Genomic DNA, 17,109 nt, shown 5'->3' on the forward strand with positions numbered 1-17,109 from the left:
GATATTCTGAACAACACTGGTGCCCTGGCTCGAATGCGTCGCAACTGGATTCGGTGAAGTGAAGCCTGCAGAGAAGCCCAGGGTGATCCCTTTGAACAATTGCTACGAGTTTTTACTTCGGTATGTCAGATGTTACGCCATTTCTGCAACGTAATAGATTGGGAGTACAGACCAGAATCGATATAGTATTTTGAGTCTCGATAGTTCGATGTTCTCGTAAATCCGAGCAGAGAAATTGATGTACCGGTAACAAAAATTATAAATCGAGAGTTTCAGTGCGCGAGTGCCTTGTACGTGGCGAAAGCTGAACACAAAACACGGAAGACCTGCTTGTTAAAACGCTAGACATTGACCTTTAACGCAGTTCGGCTGTACCTCAAACCTACCCTGCACGTGGTTTCGGTTTATTACGTGTATTCGAGCAATTTATATTTTGTTTCTTATTCACAACGAGTTAAAACAGAAGACACTTTGCATTTTTAAGTGCCGATGACCTTAAAAATGCAATCATCATCATCATTATCACGTATAAAATTTCATTAAAATGCTTGTTTTATATTCATCACTACTGAAATAGGAACTATAAGTAAACATTTAACTTAAGAAGGTTGCCTAGAGTGTTTTGTTAATTTACAAAAGAAAGTTTAAAATTTCCTTTAGTGTAAGGCAATCTGTACGGTTTTTTTTCGAAACTGTTGTACTGTAATGTTTAACATAGGTACATTTTTGTACTCAGGCGTTTTCGTGTACGTTCGTAAATCCGTGCTTTTCTATTCGAGACAGTCTTGTTACCGTCCACCTGGAATTACGGAGCCCCTACTGTATTTTTGTTCATTCTTCTCTACAACAGAGTGTTACTATTGCGACTGTAGTTCCTACGACCACGCCATTCTTATGTCTGTGTCACTAATGTGCCCCTTGTTCGGCTCTGTCTTTGCTTGACTATGTGGCTCTCGTTACCTTCTTCTTTCTCTTCTTCTACTGCAGCATTATGCCTTAACAGGTATACTGTATTCTACCGACATCATCTTAACGCGCAGTACCGTAATCTGCTGCGATTTGTTATTATCATAGTAAAATGTAGGATGTAGTTGTGGAGGAATCTTCTTAGATACGTTCGACATCTGTGAATTGTGTATAATTTGATACCTCATCTTGTGCTCATGAAAGCGCCCGTCGGCCTGGCGTTCAGGTTTATAGCTACATGTCTTTAACGTGTAACATTGTTTATGTTTCTCAGATTTGTTGATGTGTATGTTTGATGTTTATACACAATACGAGATAACAACTGACTCATCTACACGAACTTGACCTGGTTCTCGTCTTACGCATAGTAATGTGTAGTTAACTACTGCGACCGATGTTGTATCACGTGACGTATATTTCATCGTGTTTCATCTTAAACCACGCATATTTTACTATTTTCTTCAACGTATTTCAGCTTTTAATGACCTGATAATAATAATAATAATAAGTGCTTTACGTACTACTAATTACTTCTACGGTTTTCTGAGACGCTGAGGTGTCCGAATTTAGTTCTTTTTATGTACCAGTAAATCTACCGACACGAGGCTGACGTACAGTACTTGAGCACCTTCAAATACCACCGAAATGGGCCAGGTTCGAACCTGCGAAGTTGGAGTCAAAAGGCCGGCACCTCAACCGTCTGAGCCACTCCGTCCGGAAGAAGGCACGAAATGTAGGTACGTTTAATCTATTCAGTTGGTTTTTTTTTGCTATTTTGCTTAACGTCGCACTGACACAGATATGTCTTATGGCGACGATGGGATAGGAAATATCTAGGAAGTGGAAGGAAGTGGCCGTGGCCTTAATTAAGGTACAGCCCCGGCATTTGCCTCGTGTGAAAATGGGAAACCACGGAAAACCATCTTCAGGGCTGCCGCGAGTGGGGCTCGAACCCACTATCTCCCGATTACTGGATACTGGCCGCACTTAAGCGACTGCAGCTATCGAACTCGGTTTATTTAGTTGTATAACATGCCCATTATTCCTTTGAAATTAAACGTCCGATGTGTTTCTATAATTCAGTTCCGATGCACAACGGGGATCGTACCGTACTTCACGTCCCGGCGCGCCTATCCCAACCAATAATTATATCACACGCTCGTACAGGACCCGCACCGACACAGGTTTTCAGGTCATTTCCGTACTCACTTGACCACGGGGCTGATGACCACAGATATCCCAATCCCCTAAAGGACGTAACAGCAAATGAACCAGTATTAACGCTGAGAATTCGATACATCTCCAGGATCCGAAACCGATGACCAGTGTTGTTTGAAGCCCCTAAGACGGAAACTAAATACTAACAACAACAAAACCAGTCTGGCGAGAATGTGACGTAATACACTACTGTAGTAACCGCCTTCAGGTGTTAAATTAGTGCAGTTGCTCTTAAACATAAAACCAGTTTGACAAGTATGTTACGTAATATCTCGTGCGTTGCATAGGTAGCGTTCAGCTTTTACAGTAGTATATTTGCTCGTAAACAGAAACAGAAACGAGTTTGGCACGGATGGCGCGTGACTTGCCTGTTAACAAAGGTGTGCAGTTTCTCGATGACTGTCATGAGCCGACTGCAGGCTATCAATGCTATAGAGGAGAGGCATGGACCAAATCGGTGGCAAGTAGTATCATATCATGTTCTGTGATGAATCTCGGTTTCCTGTTACTATGAATGTTCAGTATACCAGTTTTTTAACTACACAGATGACGTTAAGATACTGGCATGAGGATACTTCAAAAATAAAATCGCAAGCTCTCAAAATCTAGACGAGGATGTTGCATAATGCAATATCATAGTATGAAAAGAGTGCTTGATTCCTTCCCTTACAACTTACAACAGTTAGTGTATTTGAGATAGTGGTGATTATTATTTTAAAGAGCAAAACAACGGGGATATCAGCCCCACGGTGTACTAACAGAGGCGAATTTACAATGTAAGCCCACTAGGCACTTACATTGGAGCGGCGGCAAATGTTGGCTAATGCAGTGCTATTTTTGTTCCTACAATTATAATTGTATAATTATTGTTAATAATTACATTTAACTTATTCAAGCTCTTTAGGGTTTCTCAGCCGTGAAATTACTTGAGCGCGTTACGCTTTGAGGGGACCGCCCCGTCCTTCGGGCGGGAAATGAAAAGAAAAATTACTAGCGCTTCGTCCTAGTGAGGTAGCGATGCCAAACCTTTCCAAGAAGCTAACTACTACTAATACTACTACAAAAGGTTTCATTTTACACCCTGAAGGTCTATGGTGGGCCTCTTAGAGGGTGACGACGTCTTCTCTTAGGCCAGGAGATTTGGAGCGGTGAAGGTGATGTACGGTAAAGGTGATGAACGTTGGAGGTGAGGGGGTTAGCGGCCGTGGCTTATACTAGGAACTGTTCCGCCTTTGTGGAGCAAAATAGAAAACCACGGAAAACCATTCTCAGGACAGCCCCTCCCGTTTCCCGAATAGAGAGGCGAAGAGCCACCGCTCCTGTGCTCGATTGTTCGGTCGGAATGCAGAGCTGTCGGACCGCGGACGAAACCTACTCTGCATCCGCCGAACCTGGCGGCCAAGGCACCGTTGGCACACGACTCCAAGCCTCCTTTGCAGGCCAACGCAGTGACGGTAGACTAGAATACTCATGCATTTTCATGTTTTTAAATGCCTTTGGCTTTTATATCAAAAATTAACTTTCCGGAATGGATCCATGATGTAATAAATACTCGTAATTAAATTTTGGTTCCATTCTGGCAATTTATTTCGTTCATAAAAGTTATTCGATTAAGGCAACACAAGACGTGTGTGATATCACTACTGACTAACGGTGTGTCGGTTAGATTTTTAACCATAATATCTGAAATGGAGCTGTTTCTCTGGCATCTATAAGTTGTACATTTCTTTGGTGAGTTCGAGGACCTTGGCTGTGTTAACCTGGCATCTAAAAACTTCCATGATTGGCGAGTTTATTTTCAGTTTATGAATACTCTGGTTTGTGTACCGTATTAAATACTTGACTGTTGTTCTACTTTTTGTGGAGGAGGGACGCTTGCTAAAAGCGTGCCTAGGGGAGCTGAAATGTTAAATCTGGCATTATATAAATGGATACATATTTTTAAGGTTGTTCTTCCCTTAAACTTTATGACATTGTTAGCCTATCTGTTTCAGGATCAGCGGACGACCAGGACTCAAACTCAATGTAAGTCACCAGACCTATTAAAATGTTCTTAGAGCATTGTCGTTGTATGTAGCAATGATTTTTCAAAGGGCTCTAGGAGATTTATTGCACGACCAGTGAACTCCTTTTGTACTCTCAGTCAATCAATCAATCAATCAATCAATCTATCTATCAATCAATCAATCAATCAATCAATCAATCAATCAATCAATCAATCCTGATCTGCATTTAGGGCAGTCGCCCAAGTGGCAGATTCCCTATCTGTTGCTTTCCTAGTCTTTTTTAAACGATTGCAAAGAAATTTGAAATTTATTGAACATCTCCCTTGGTAAGTTATTCCAATTCCTAACTCCACTTCCTATAAACGAATATTTTCCCCAATTTCTACCCTTGAATTCCAACTTTATCTTCATTTTTATATTTCCTACTTTTAAAGACACCACACAAACTTGTTCGTCTACTGATGTCATTCCACGTCATCTCTTCACTGACAGCTCGGAATATACCACTTAGTCGAGCAGCTCGTCTCCTTTCTCCCAAGTCTTCCCAGCCCAAACTTTGCAGTATTTTTGTAACGCTACTCTTTTGTCGGAAATCATCTCAAGAAAGCACTCACATGAAGTTCTGGGAGAAGAAGCTAAATGATCCAGAAATGTAGGTCAAGGAAGAAATAGCCCCTAACAATTTTAGACTCAGGACCGGTGTTTCAAGATGTAAGAAAGGCCTTCAAACGTGGGGAGTACTCACGCCAGGGACATTGCTCACGTAGGACATCTCGGTGAGATCGAAAACTATAAAAGAAACACAGTGGACAGAAAATTGTGAACAGGAAATATTTTATACCAGTGATAGTGAAATTTTAATGTGTAAATTGTGTAATCAGCGCCTGGAATTAGAAAATAAGGACTTCTTAGTCAAGTATGTCAAAAGCGGTAAAATGTCAGTGCAATAAATCAATAAATCAGAAGGGGAGCTCTTTGGAGTAAAGCGGCAAGCCACCATCCAAAATTATGCAGGATAAAGTGAAAAGTGCAAAATGTAAAAAAAATGCTTTTGTTGAAGACGCAGTGAGGATGGCTTTGGAGACGAACAAACCTCTTCACAAAGTGGACCATCCATTTTTTTGGCAGTACTTGTCAAAATAAGTACCTCAATCAATCAATGCTGACCTGCAATTTTGGCAGTCGCCCAGGTGGCAGATTCTCTATCTGTTGTTCTCCTAGCCTTTTCTTAAATAATTTCAATGTCAAAGGAAATTTATTGAGCATCTCCCTTGGTAAGTTATTCCAATCCCAAACTCCCCTTCCTGTAAATGAATATTTGCCCCAATTTGTCCTCTGGAATTCCAACTTTATCTTCATATTGTGATCTGTCCTACTTTTAAAGACACCACTCAAACCTATTCGTCTACTAGTGTCATTCCACGCCATTTCTCCGCTGACAGCTCGGAACATACCACTTAGTCGAGCAGCTCGTCTTCTTTATCCCAGTTCTTTCCAGCCCAAACTTTACAACATTTTTGTAACGCTACTATTTTGTCGGAAATCACCCAGAACAAATCGAGCTGCTTTTCTTTGGATTTTTCCAGTTCTTGAATCAAGTAATCCTGGTGAAGGTCCCATACACTGGAATCATATTCCAGTTGGGGTCTTATCAGAGACTTATATGCCCTCTCATTTACATCCGTACTAAACCCCTAAACACCCTTATAACAATGTGCAGAGATCTGTATCTTTTATTTGCAATCCCATTTATGTGATTACCCCAATGAAGATCTTTCCCTATATTAACACCCATATACAATGATCCCCAAAAGGAACTTTCACCCATCAACGCAGTAATTAAAACTGACAGGACTTTTGCTATTTGTGAAACTAACAACCTGACTTTTAATCCCCTTTATCATCATACCATTGCCTACTGTCCATCTCACAAAATTATGGAGGTCATTTTGCAGTTGCTCACAGTCTTGTACTTATTTAATTATTTCAGGGTCAGGTAAAGCTTCGCCTACTCTAATTCTTTGAGTTCTATTTTCTAGAAATATAGCAACACATTCAGTCACTCTTTTGTCTAGTCCACTTGCACTCATTTTTGCCAGTAGTATCCCATGATCCACTCTATCAAATGCTTTAGACAAGTCAATCGCGATACAGTCCATTCGACCTCCTGAATCCAAGATATCTGCTATATCTTGCTGGAATCCTACAAGTTGAGCTTCAGTGGAATAACCTTTCCTGAAACCGAACTGCCTTCTATCGAATCAGTTATTAATTTCGCAAACATGTCTAATATAATCAGAAAGAATGCCTTCCCAAAGCTTACATGCAACGCATGTCAAACTTACTGGCCTGTAATTTTCAGCTTTATGTCTATCACCCTTTCCTTTATACACAGGGGCTACTATAGCAACTCTCCATTCTTTTGGTATAGCTCCTTCAACCAAACAACAATCAAATAAGTACTTCAGATATGGTAATATATCAACCCATTATCTTTAGTATATACCCAGAAATCTTATCAATTCCAGCCGCTTTTCTAGTTTTCAACTTTTGTATCTTATTGTAAATATTTGGATGTTGTACACCGCTTATTTAATTTTATCCTATTCTCTAAAATAAAGAGAGAGTAATGAGTTTAACGAGGACATTTCCACATTACACTTTACTAAAGACATTAAAGTGTTTACAAGAAATATGTCTGAAAACTTTAAAAATCATTAAATTTTGGGGTGTAAATTAACACAAAACCATATTAATGGTCAAGTGCACCAACTTTGACTATGATTCGGCTAAGCAGTGTGTACGTAAACTTGGTTTAAATTTAAGGTCAGGTTAGAAGAAAGCGTGGAGCACCATTCTTAATGAATGGTTAGTTAAGCATATTTAGCTGGAAGTGGGATTAAACACTAGCGTGATGTTTTCCTGTTTCTTTTGTTAGAAGGAGGAATATTCATTTGATCATTTCTTCTTTGCTTACATTGTAGTCGGTCCTGGCTGGCAGTACTTAGTACAGTAGAAACATTGAAGAGCAAAAGAGAAAAAGATCGTCCAATTATTCAGATTTTGAAACCGATATTGTGGCATAATCGCAGAAGCTATAATATTAATCACGTAGAGTGTAATCCGAGCTGCTGTTGTTCTGTGCATATTAGTAGTAGCATCTACAATTATGTTAAAGTAAACAGTGGCGTAATACTTGAATGCAGTGAGCAGTCTGTTGATAGCAGAAGCAGATGCTTTCCCTGCCGTGGAAACTGTAGGTTATTTTTGCATTGTTTCCTGAAGAAATGAAACTGTTTGTTTACATAAGCGAAACCTTCCCATAAATTACTTATCACTAACTTCTTCAAAAGGACCACCTTTCTCCAATATTAAACCCACGCGCTCATTTCCATACTGTTCCAGATATTCCAGACATAACAGTTCATCTCGAAAACCATCTCCAAAACTAGCAGCCATTTTACTTTCAGTGCTAATCACTGTTTATATTTGGTAACTGCTCTAACTTGACTGTTTAACATTAACCGACAATAATCAGGGATTTAAATAATAATCAGGAATGACGATCTGTAGTTTCATTTAAACAAGGTTTATGGTCAAGTGCACCAACATTTATTAGGTACTTGGCTAACCAGTGTGTAACGTAAACGTGTTTAAATTTAAGGACTGTTAGAAGGAAGCGTAGAGCACCATTGTTAATCAATGTTCAGTTAAGCAAGTTTAGCTGGCAGTGTAATTAAACACTAGCGATATTTTTAACTTGCTAGTAAAGAACAGTGAACTCGCTTTGGTGATTTCGTGTTTCTTTTGTTAGAAGGAGGAATGTTCATGTCTTCTTTGTTGACAGTTGTGCCCAATATTAATGAATGTAGCATGCTTAAGGCGTTTTAGCTATTTTATTTCAAATCTGCATTAAGATACATGCCATGCTTGGAAGATCCGCCGAAGGCAACTACATTTCAATATGAATGTGTACCTCGCTGAGGGGAAGCAATGAAGCAAAGAAAGCCAATTATTAGGTTGCAGACGAGATTTGAGACAGACGGGGAAGACGCGTTTTCGCGGTTTTAAGCCGAACAATGTGTGACAATGCAAACCAGGACCTATATCTAGGTATTTGTAGCTTTCTTGACAAAGCATGTGGTACTACTGTACTTGTAGCAGACACCCATTGACACGTTGAAAGAATAATGATATGTCATATAAAAATCTACTTGATTTTGTATCAGATTCAGCTCGACACATGGTCACATGCTTTAAAGCGTTGGAGACTATAATAGGTGACCAGCGTATATATTTTGAATGTTCTGTGCACAAGGTAAACTTAGTCGGAGACATGATTTTAAAATAAGTGTCACAACTAAGCCATTTCATATTCAACTCAAAATGGATTTCTTACATTCAAGAAAAGTGAAAAATGCTAATATTAATTTTCTCAGGGAAATTTATCTTAATCTCCCAGCAGTAGTATTTACTTTCCCCGCGCTCACGCTCTGGAATTCATGGTTTCGATGTGTGAAATATGTTAAGGACATTTTAGATGCTTTAAAAAGTTTATTTTTTGTAATCCTTGGATGAAAATGTGTTAATATCAGTTTTTCATCCCACGTAGAATATTGTAATGATGAATGCCATTATCTTTAAGTACAGTTTCAGGCTAAATTTTTGACTCAGGTCTCAGTCGCAACTAGTAAATTAATTACCCAGTTGGAGCGCACTTCCTACTCTTTTGAACAAGAGTTTTGGGATGAGTTGTTAACTTGTTGCACTGTGCTAAAAAGGTGGGCGGGAGGATGGCAATCCTCATGGACTCTTTTCCAAAAAGCAAAATGAGAAACATGTAAGGATTGTATGCTTGAGTGAAACAAAAGTGAGCAGCCATGGCAAAAAATGCCACTATTTTTTTCTATGTGGTTGACGAGCCTTTTAATCCTGTCACTGCTGCATTGTCAATAGATTTGAAAGATGTAAGTGGACATAAAAGTAAGATAGCATTCTTTTCGGGATGTTATACTCTGTTCGACGAACATTTGAAGTATGTGTGGCTCAGAGAAGGACGAGGAGGGATAAACGGTCTCAAAACGCACAATACGAAGGCTAATAAGTTCATGCGCCCTGTGGACAGGAAAAGTGGGCACGATTTCGTTATTCTACAGTTGTATTGTTGAGGGTGCAAAGTCTTTGTCTTTCCATATTTCAAAAATTCTGCGGACTGTATTTTATTTATTCAGCCATTTCCATTATCATCATCGGCGTCGTATTATACGTATATTCTGTGTTTCTATCTTTTTAATATTGTGTAAGTTAAGGATTCATATTCAGTGGGTTTACAACACAAATTTAATTCTACGCCATTACCTAGAGAATCAGTACGTCAGTCACGGTCAGTTTTACGCGTACTGGGGGGCTGGTTTCTTCTTCTTCTTCCTCTTCTTCATCTCAGCCTTTTCCCACGTCATGTTGGGTCAGCGTTTCTATGGTAAATTCTTCTCTTCCAAGAATGTCTAGCCAATGCTTCTTCCCTCTTCCAAACTTGTTCTCAGATCCCCTTCTAACTTGTCTTTCCATCTCATGTTTGGTCTTCCTCTCTTCCTTGACCCTTCAATTTCCATATTTCCAACTATTTTCCACACGTAATCCTCCCCTCTTCTCTTCACATTCCCATACCATTTTAGCCTGATTTCTTGAGCCTTCTTTCCTATGGGTCCCACTTTCACTGATCCTCCGATGTAATTATTCCTTATTCTGTCCTTTCTTGTAACTCCACTCATTCATCTTAGCATTCTCATTTCTGCTACTTTCCTCTTTCTCTCTTGGGCTGGACTTCTCTCTATTGTGTTCGCGGGACTCTAAGTTCAGATTATTGCCAGCTGTGTTGAATTCCTTTTAAATGTCTACACTTGCATTCTCCTCAACATGTCAGCTACGAATAGCGGCAGGTTTTTCTATTTCGCAATAGACAATGTTCAAAATGAAAATAATAATTCACCATATGCCTCCGTTCTTGATATTTACACTCATTACGGGTACTTAAAAGTGTTCACTCCTCGTCCTGCATTCCATTAACGAAGTCTCGTTACATCTTCCGGCACGAAAGCCTACCATGAACTATCGGGAAAAAATGTACATGAGCGGTGATGACCTGCTGAATAGTTTGCGCTTCTGATAGTAACAAGAAAGTCGCTCACAAAAGCTTTCTCTCTCTTTGTCAGAATTACCTTTGTAAACACTGTCCTGACGCGTACGCACACGACCTTCTCAGTCACAATTCCCGAAGCAATTACAATGAAACAGACGTTCTTACTGCATTTATCCTGTAAAAAGTTCCAATGCTGGGCGGTCTAGTGTATCCATACGCTGGTATTGTAATCCAGGATTTGACTGATCGATGGTTCGGAGTCTGTATTCAGACATATAAAATCTGTGACTGTCTACACGCTTATTTTACGGCACAAGTCTTCACTTTCTCTCGTGGCAAATGTTTAATAACTGGTTAGCGTCACTAACTTCATGTCCTTTGACGGAAACACTCCACGGCAGTCGTCATGAGACGTCACGTGACAATAGCCATCAAAGGACGTACGTGGCACTTACACAAATCATTTTGTGATTACACTTCCTGGGCGGCGTAAACATTTATTTAATAAAATGTACTTCTTATTCTTAAGGACTTGAATCCACTCTTAACTATGGCCTCTAGTTTGAAATAAGCTGAAATATCCTCGGCTGTACAGCAAGACATGAAACAATCTGAATTATTTTATCATTGATGGATATTTTTAAATTTTGGACCAGTTCGTTCTTCTTCAAGAGAAGGAATCTACCTTCCTCCGTCTTACAAACTGAGTCGTAGCTTTCTCTAAGATCCATCTGCTAACAATTACTGTATGTTCTCTTTCTCCGCAAATGGGAATTTATCGTAAGAAACACTGAAGAAGTGCGACTCATGGTACTTCGTTTCTCCCTTGTGTGTGGCCTATCCACTTCATTCCGATGTGAAAAACACATTCAGAATACAATATGTGCATTACATGGCAATTATTTAATTGAATTACCGTAGACTCCAACTTAAAGCATAAGGGTGCAATACATTATACGTATTTGTATGAATTAATACAAGCTTAAACTTTACATTCATGTGATACATGCTAATGATAATGACAGATATGGGATATCGACTAATTTATAACTATTCATTATTTTAAGCTAATTTTTATTAATTTTACAATGATTCTGTTAGCATGAAACCAAATTCCTTTCATTATCCATCCGATACTCCTTTAGACACTGCTTACTATCCAACTATTTTGCTCCTAGGACCAGCAAGTGAGAGACATGTGCTCACGCAAATGATTGGCCCGTTTCCTTCTCAGCTACACTCGGTCCTAATTACGAAGTGATTGAAGATATCGGTGTGTACAAATTCCATCTGGACTGGAAGACTTGGAACGAGGCAAGGAGGATCTGCGAGGATGAAGGAACCCAACTGGCAATACTGGATCATTATCAAGAATACGCTGTGCTCAGGGAGAAAGCCATGGTTCGACTGCAGGGACACGATCCATACATCGGCGTGTACCGAAACGGAACACAGGGCAACTGGACGACAATTCTAGGTAACAGTAGATGTAACCTCTTCCGTAGCGTTCCAAACATTTCAGAAAGTAGGTAGCCGTCTAACTTTGTCCATGTTTTCTCTTACTTAGCAATCTACTAATAACGTTTGACGGGCAACACAAGTTGTTATATGCTATTATACACTGGGGAAAATGAAATCCCAGCACCAAGAATATTTTAGTTATAGGAATACAATTTAGCCTAAACAATTACCTAGGTAACATATTTATCTGATTAACGTTTCCAGGTCACAGGTTCAAAAATGCACGGGGAGACATGTAACATGGTGGTATATTAATAACTGCTGTACTCGCCACGATTTTTATTACATGGGCCGGCAATGGGCGAAAGGTCTAATGACCTCGCAGGCCCAGGTAACTGGTCGACACGCTGTAGAGCAGTTGGGTGTCAGCAACGGATGACGACGAACGTTACCCTGTTGGATAACACCCACTTGAATACTGCGAATGAATGGCAGCACACCCGGTTCAATCACCGGTCTGATGTATAAATCCGATGTCAAAGTTCTTAGGATAACGACGAGAGTGCTCATGCTGTCAAAGGAAATCGCTCCCCAGACCGTAGCTCTTGGTGTAGATCTTGTGATGCAGACATCTTGGTATCTTACGCTAAACTGACCTCTTCTTTACCAACCCTCGGCCAACACTGGTTCTCATCTGAGAACACAACATATTTCCACTCCTCCCTCCAATGAACTCTAGCTTGATACCACTCAAGTCGCAGATGGTAGTGATTCGGCATGCACGCTACAGGACATCTACCTCCGAGTTGTCTCGCAAGTAATCGAAATGTTACAGTTCGCTGTGACACTCTGGTCTCAACTTAAACTTTAATGGTTGCTGAAGATGTAGTACGATCTGCCAAAGCCATGAGGTGAAAACGATGGTCTTTCCCCTCCGTAGCGGCCTGTGTGCGACCAGACCCCAGTCTTCTTGAGACAGTGCCTTCCCGTGACCATCGTTACCAATACCGATGCACTGTGATTACATCCCTGCCAAGTCTTTCTGTAATATCGCGGAAAGAACTTCCACCTTCTCGTAACCCTATTACACAGCCTCGTTCAAACTCAGTAAGCTGTTGATACTGTCTTCTCAACTCCTTAAAGGCATGATTGACTCACACCTATCTCACAACGTCAACACCGGACGATGACTAATGCTCATGGAGAGTACAGCACGTATTTAAAGCAAACTTACTACAGTAGTAGTACCGCTCTTCGTTGACTAGCGCGCAAATCTGAATAGGCGTCATCTTTCAGATGCGCAAACACGCCTCCCGAATTTCGTTTATGTAGCACAACTCCTTCTTGGTGTCTGGATTTCATTTTCTGCCAGTATATAAAGATTTCAGGATAGAGATCTTGGAAAAAACTACGTTGACATAGAGAATGCTTTGTATTTGTTTGAAGGCTAGGCTTTTGATTGTAGAACAGAAGCAAATCACAGAAGAGGGAAAGGATAAAATGGGCAGAATTGTATCGAGTTTATTTCATTTGAGATCGTAACGATCAGACATTGAACAGGATACTGAGGAAGACCAACAATACTCGTACAAATCTTACACTCGTTGTCAAAGTATTCAAATCCACAATGTCCCAACGGTTTATGAACTATGTGTTGTTTATACTTACAACTACAATTTTAAATCGGCATTTCATCTGTGAAACAAGACCCATGTTTTTCGACAAACAGGTGTAATATTTCTCTCCCATGTTCACGTTTATAAAGACTGTGCATGATAGACTAAGCTAACATCACAATATGAATATTGTTTTGCAATCCAAAAGTGTTCTAATTGTTCGAGGCTGTGTTTATTGCGAGTTGATACATAATAAGCAGTGAAATGGAAACCAGTCACCTGCCAAAAAGGATAGCAAAACATTTGGTACCGCAAAAAGTAATCGCCAGAAATGTTAACTCCACGAATGCCCGTCTTTAGTTCGCGCATGAGGCCCAAATCAATGCACGGCGCCATAAAGACACGTTGCTGAAACTGAAGCGCACAATAAAGTCAAAACACCTCGGCATTATTCTTCTTTATGACACTTATGCCCCCACACCGCCAACTGTCTGAGGGATACGCTTCAGAGATGTGGGTGGAGAATACTTTTCGAGCTGGAAAAATACATTCGTGGGCATCGGCGTGCATCGGATGACGACGTGTGTGACTGGGTAAAGACGTGGTTCTGTCGAAATTCCGCCGCCAGTGGATTAATGTCTTAACAGTTCTGGTGATTAGTTTTTAGGTACGGGATGATCTGGCAAGTGAGCTATGTCTCTCATAAAATCAACGTTGCATTTATGTTCCAGGTAAACCTCTGGATCACAAAGACTACTTGGGATGGTCGCCAGGCTATCCTAAGGGCGAAGGTGACTGTGCCAGGCTGCGTATTGGAATTCGCCAAGGGATTGTGAACGGTCTGTGCAACGTGAAACGCCCCTTCCTATGTGAGGTGCACTAACATGCAGCTAGCTTTCGCTCTATCTAGAAAATTTGGCTCAGGTGGAACTTTACGAGCTACTGTATTTCGAAGAGCTTGTAAAATAAACCTCGAATCTTCAGTATACAGTAGACGAGGTTACCACTTTAATTTCTAGATCTACATTTTTAAAAATTCAGGACTGTCTAGATCTGTGACATATTAGCTTTATGATATGGAGCTGAAATAGATTTAATTTGCTTCAAATCATGACTTTTTAATGCAAAACAAGTTTATATAATGGCAAGCTTGTTCTAAATATGGGCTAACGAAATACTCTTAAAAATGTAGTTAAGAAGAACAGTGAAAAAAGAACATCTAAATACTCTTCAAATACATGCAAAAGACATAAATTTACATGTCAAACAGAAACACATTAATACTCAACAAACCCCACATCCGCTTAGACAAAATCCAAGAACTACATAGTTTTAGACTGAAATATTTGAAAACGCGAACAAAATTGTTCAGAATTTAGGACAGGTATTTATGGTCTATTTCAAAAGGTCACAAATGTGTACTGTACTGTACTGTACACACATCACCCAATGTTCTCCCTTTGAGTATCCTAATATCCTTGTCGTCCAAGTAGTTTCCTTAATATATTTCAAGCTCACTATTCTTCTCATTTAGAGAATGTTCCAAAAGTGCAAAGTCATCTGATTCTGAAGACGCTTGGTCCTTTTTCGAACGGTGTTTACCTTTTGCTGGCGCTCTTCCTCCCGTTTGTCATAGTGATACTTTAATAGTTTCTAGCAACTTGGCTGTCTTCGAAATTCCACCCTTTCCTGTCGTTGGTATATGTAAGGTTGTTCAAGGACGTAGTCAGTTTCTTTGTATGGCATTCCAGTGATATAAGCCATTGGACCAGTTGTATAAATATTATTTCAGACACGTCAGTCATTACTGCTTAATTCTATGGTGCTGTAGTACTAGTGATCGGCAGTCTGAGATGGGATCTCGAAATTTCTCGAGACTAGCGCAAGCACTTGTTTCTCGCGAGGAATTTTGAAATACAGACATGGACAAAAGTATTCATACCCCAATCCATCCCAAACAAAATGCTTTATTGCTGGACCAATACGGAGTACAGGTCAAAATTACAAAACCAAACGCATACCTTATACAGCAGTGTACATTAAAAAGCACAAAATAAACTGGAAGTAAGTAACAGTACATAACAAAGCAATAAATTCGTACTACATGACACTACTTATCTGGACATAAGTATTCATACCGTATTCCAGAAGAGTTCAGAACTCAATGAAGAAACAGGTATTACAAACTCGATCAGTAGCGCGTTTGTTTGCCTTTCCTGTATATTATTTATTTTAACCTGCTGGGCATTGATAACTCCAGTTTCCGTGTTAGTTCAGATGAAATGTTTCGCCATTCTTGTTGTAGTAACTGTTTCAAGTGTGTTTTACTTGTTATGTGGTGTTTTCTTAGTCTGGACTCCAATTCACTCCATAGATGTTCGATGGGGTTGGTATTCGGCGATTGGGGAGGTGTTTTTAATGTGTGCGGCGTGTTGTCGAGTACCCACAAGCGAACAATTTCCGCCGTATATTTGGGGTCATTGTCGTGTTGGAAGTAAAATTCATTAGCAATCCCAAGCTCTTCGGCGCTTTTGCGAACGTTTTCTTTCAGGATGTTCAAATATTGAAATCTATCCATAAATACCAACTCCCCGACACCTGAAGCGGCCATTGAGCCCCACACCATAACCCCACCCCCGCCGTGCTTCACAGTGGTAACGAGGTTCTGCTCATCGAGCTCTGTGTTCCGGCGTCTCTACACTAAAATGCGTCCATCACTTCGGAAAATACTAAATTTCCTCTCATCTGTAAACATCACTGTCGACCAAAACGCATTATCTTTCATCACACATTCTTTTGAAAATTGTAGTTTCTTCCGTCGATTCACTTTCGTTATGTGTGGTTTCTTTCTTGGGACCCTAGATCCATACCCAGCACGATGAAGGACCCTCCTTACTGTTTTGTTTGACACTGCATGATGGAAATATTCCGCCAGCTGCGATGCTATTGCCGAAGATGTAGTGTGTGGTTGTTTTTTAATTGTGGTTACTATGAACCTTTCTTCTCGTGCGGACAATTTCTTCGGACGTCCACTTCTTTCCTTGCTTATAAGAACATCCTGTCCTTTTAACCTTTGTATTATACTTTGCACAGTTGGTTTACTTCTTCCAATGATGTTTCCGATCTCGAAATACGATTTTCCTTGGTGGTGAAGGCCTAGAATAAGTCGTCTCTCTTCAACAGACGTTTCCTTGGTTTTCCTCGTCATTGGACTAGTGGCGTCTATGACCAGCTGATCAGTCCATCTCTGTCTGCATCTACTACACAACTAATGCCACGGAACAACACAGGTTCCTCTTTAACGTTCAAACGCCATTTTTACACGTAAGGTATGAATACTAATGTCCAGACAAGTAGTGTCATGGAGTACGCATTTGTTGCTTTGTTATGTACTGTTATTTACTTCCAGTTTATTTTGTGCTTTGTAATGACCACTGCTGTACAAGGCATACGTTTGGGTTTGTAATTTTGACCTGTACTCCGTATTGGTCCAGCAATAAAGCATTGTGTATTGGATGGCTAGGGGTATGAATATTTTTGTCCATGTCTGTATATCGACAGCGTTGTCCCCGCATTGTGCGGCGAGCAGCGTGTCGTAGGCCTACTGGTAGTGGGGCTGAATGTTGTTTGTGCCAAGTATGCGAATAGCCAACCAAGAGCCTACTCCATTCCGTAAATAAGCGACTATGCCGTCCATTTCTTT

At 40.2% G+C, this 17,109-nt stretch overlaps 1 protein-coding gene across 3 annotated transcripts in view; it reads left to right on the plus strand.

Annotated features, from left to right (window-relative positions):
- The window catches only part of LOC136882167 (hemolymph lipopolysaccharide-binding protein), a 61,332-nt gene extending 46,818 nt beyond the window's left edge, over positions 1-14,514 (plus strand). For 2 of the 3 annotated variants that reach the window (XM_067154726.2, XM_067154719.2), the window contains exons 3-5: positions 4,179-4,209; positions 11,564-11,806; positions 14,138-14,514. In XM_067154726.2, the coding sequence (XP_067010827.2) occupies positions 4,179-4,209; positions 11,564-11,806; positions 14,138-14,289 (426 nt within the window). In that variant the 3' untranslated portion in view covers positions 14,290-14,514. Of the gene's footprint in view, positions 1-4,178; positions 4,210-11,507; positions 11,807-14,137 lie in introns of all 3 variants that reach the window. The other variant, XR_011018817.1, reaches the window with a different exon arrangement.
- Positions 14,515-17,109: the final 2,595 nt, after the last annotated feature.

The sequence above is a fragment of the Anabrus simplex genome, chromosome 1 (genome assembly GCF_040414725.1).
Source record: "Anabrus simplex isolate iqAnaSimp1 chromosome 1, ASM4041472v1, whole genome shotgun sequence".
Classification (NCBI taxonomy): domain Eukaryota; kingdom Metazoa; phylum Arthropoda; class Insecta; order Orthoptera; family Tettigoniidae; genus Anabrus; species Anabrus simplex.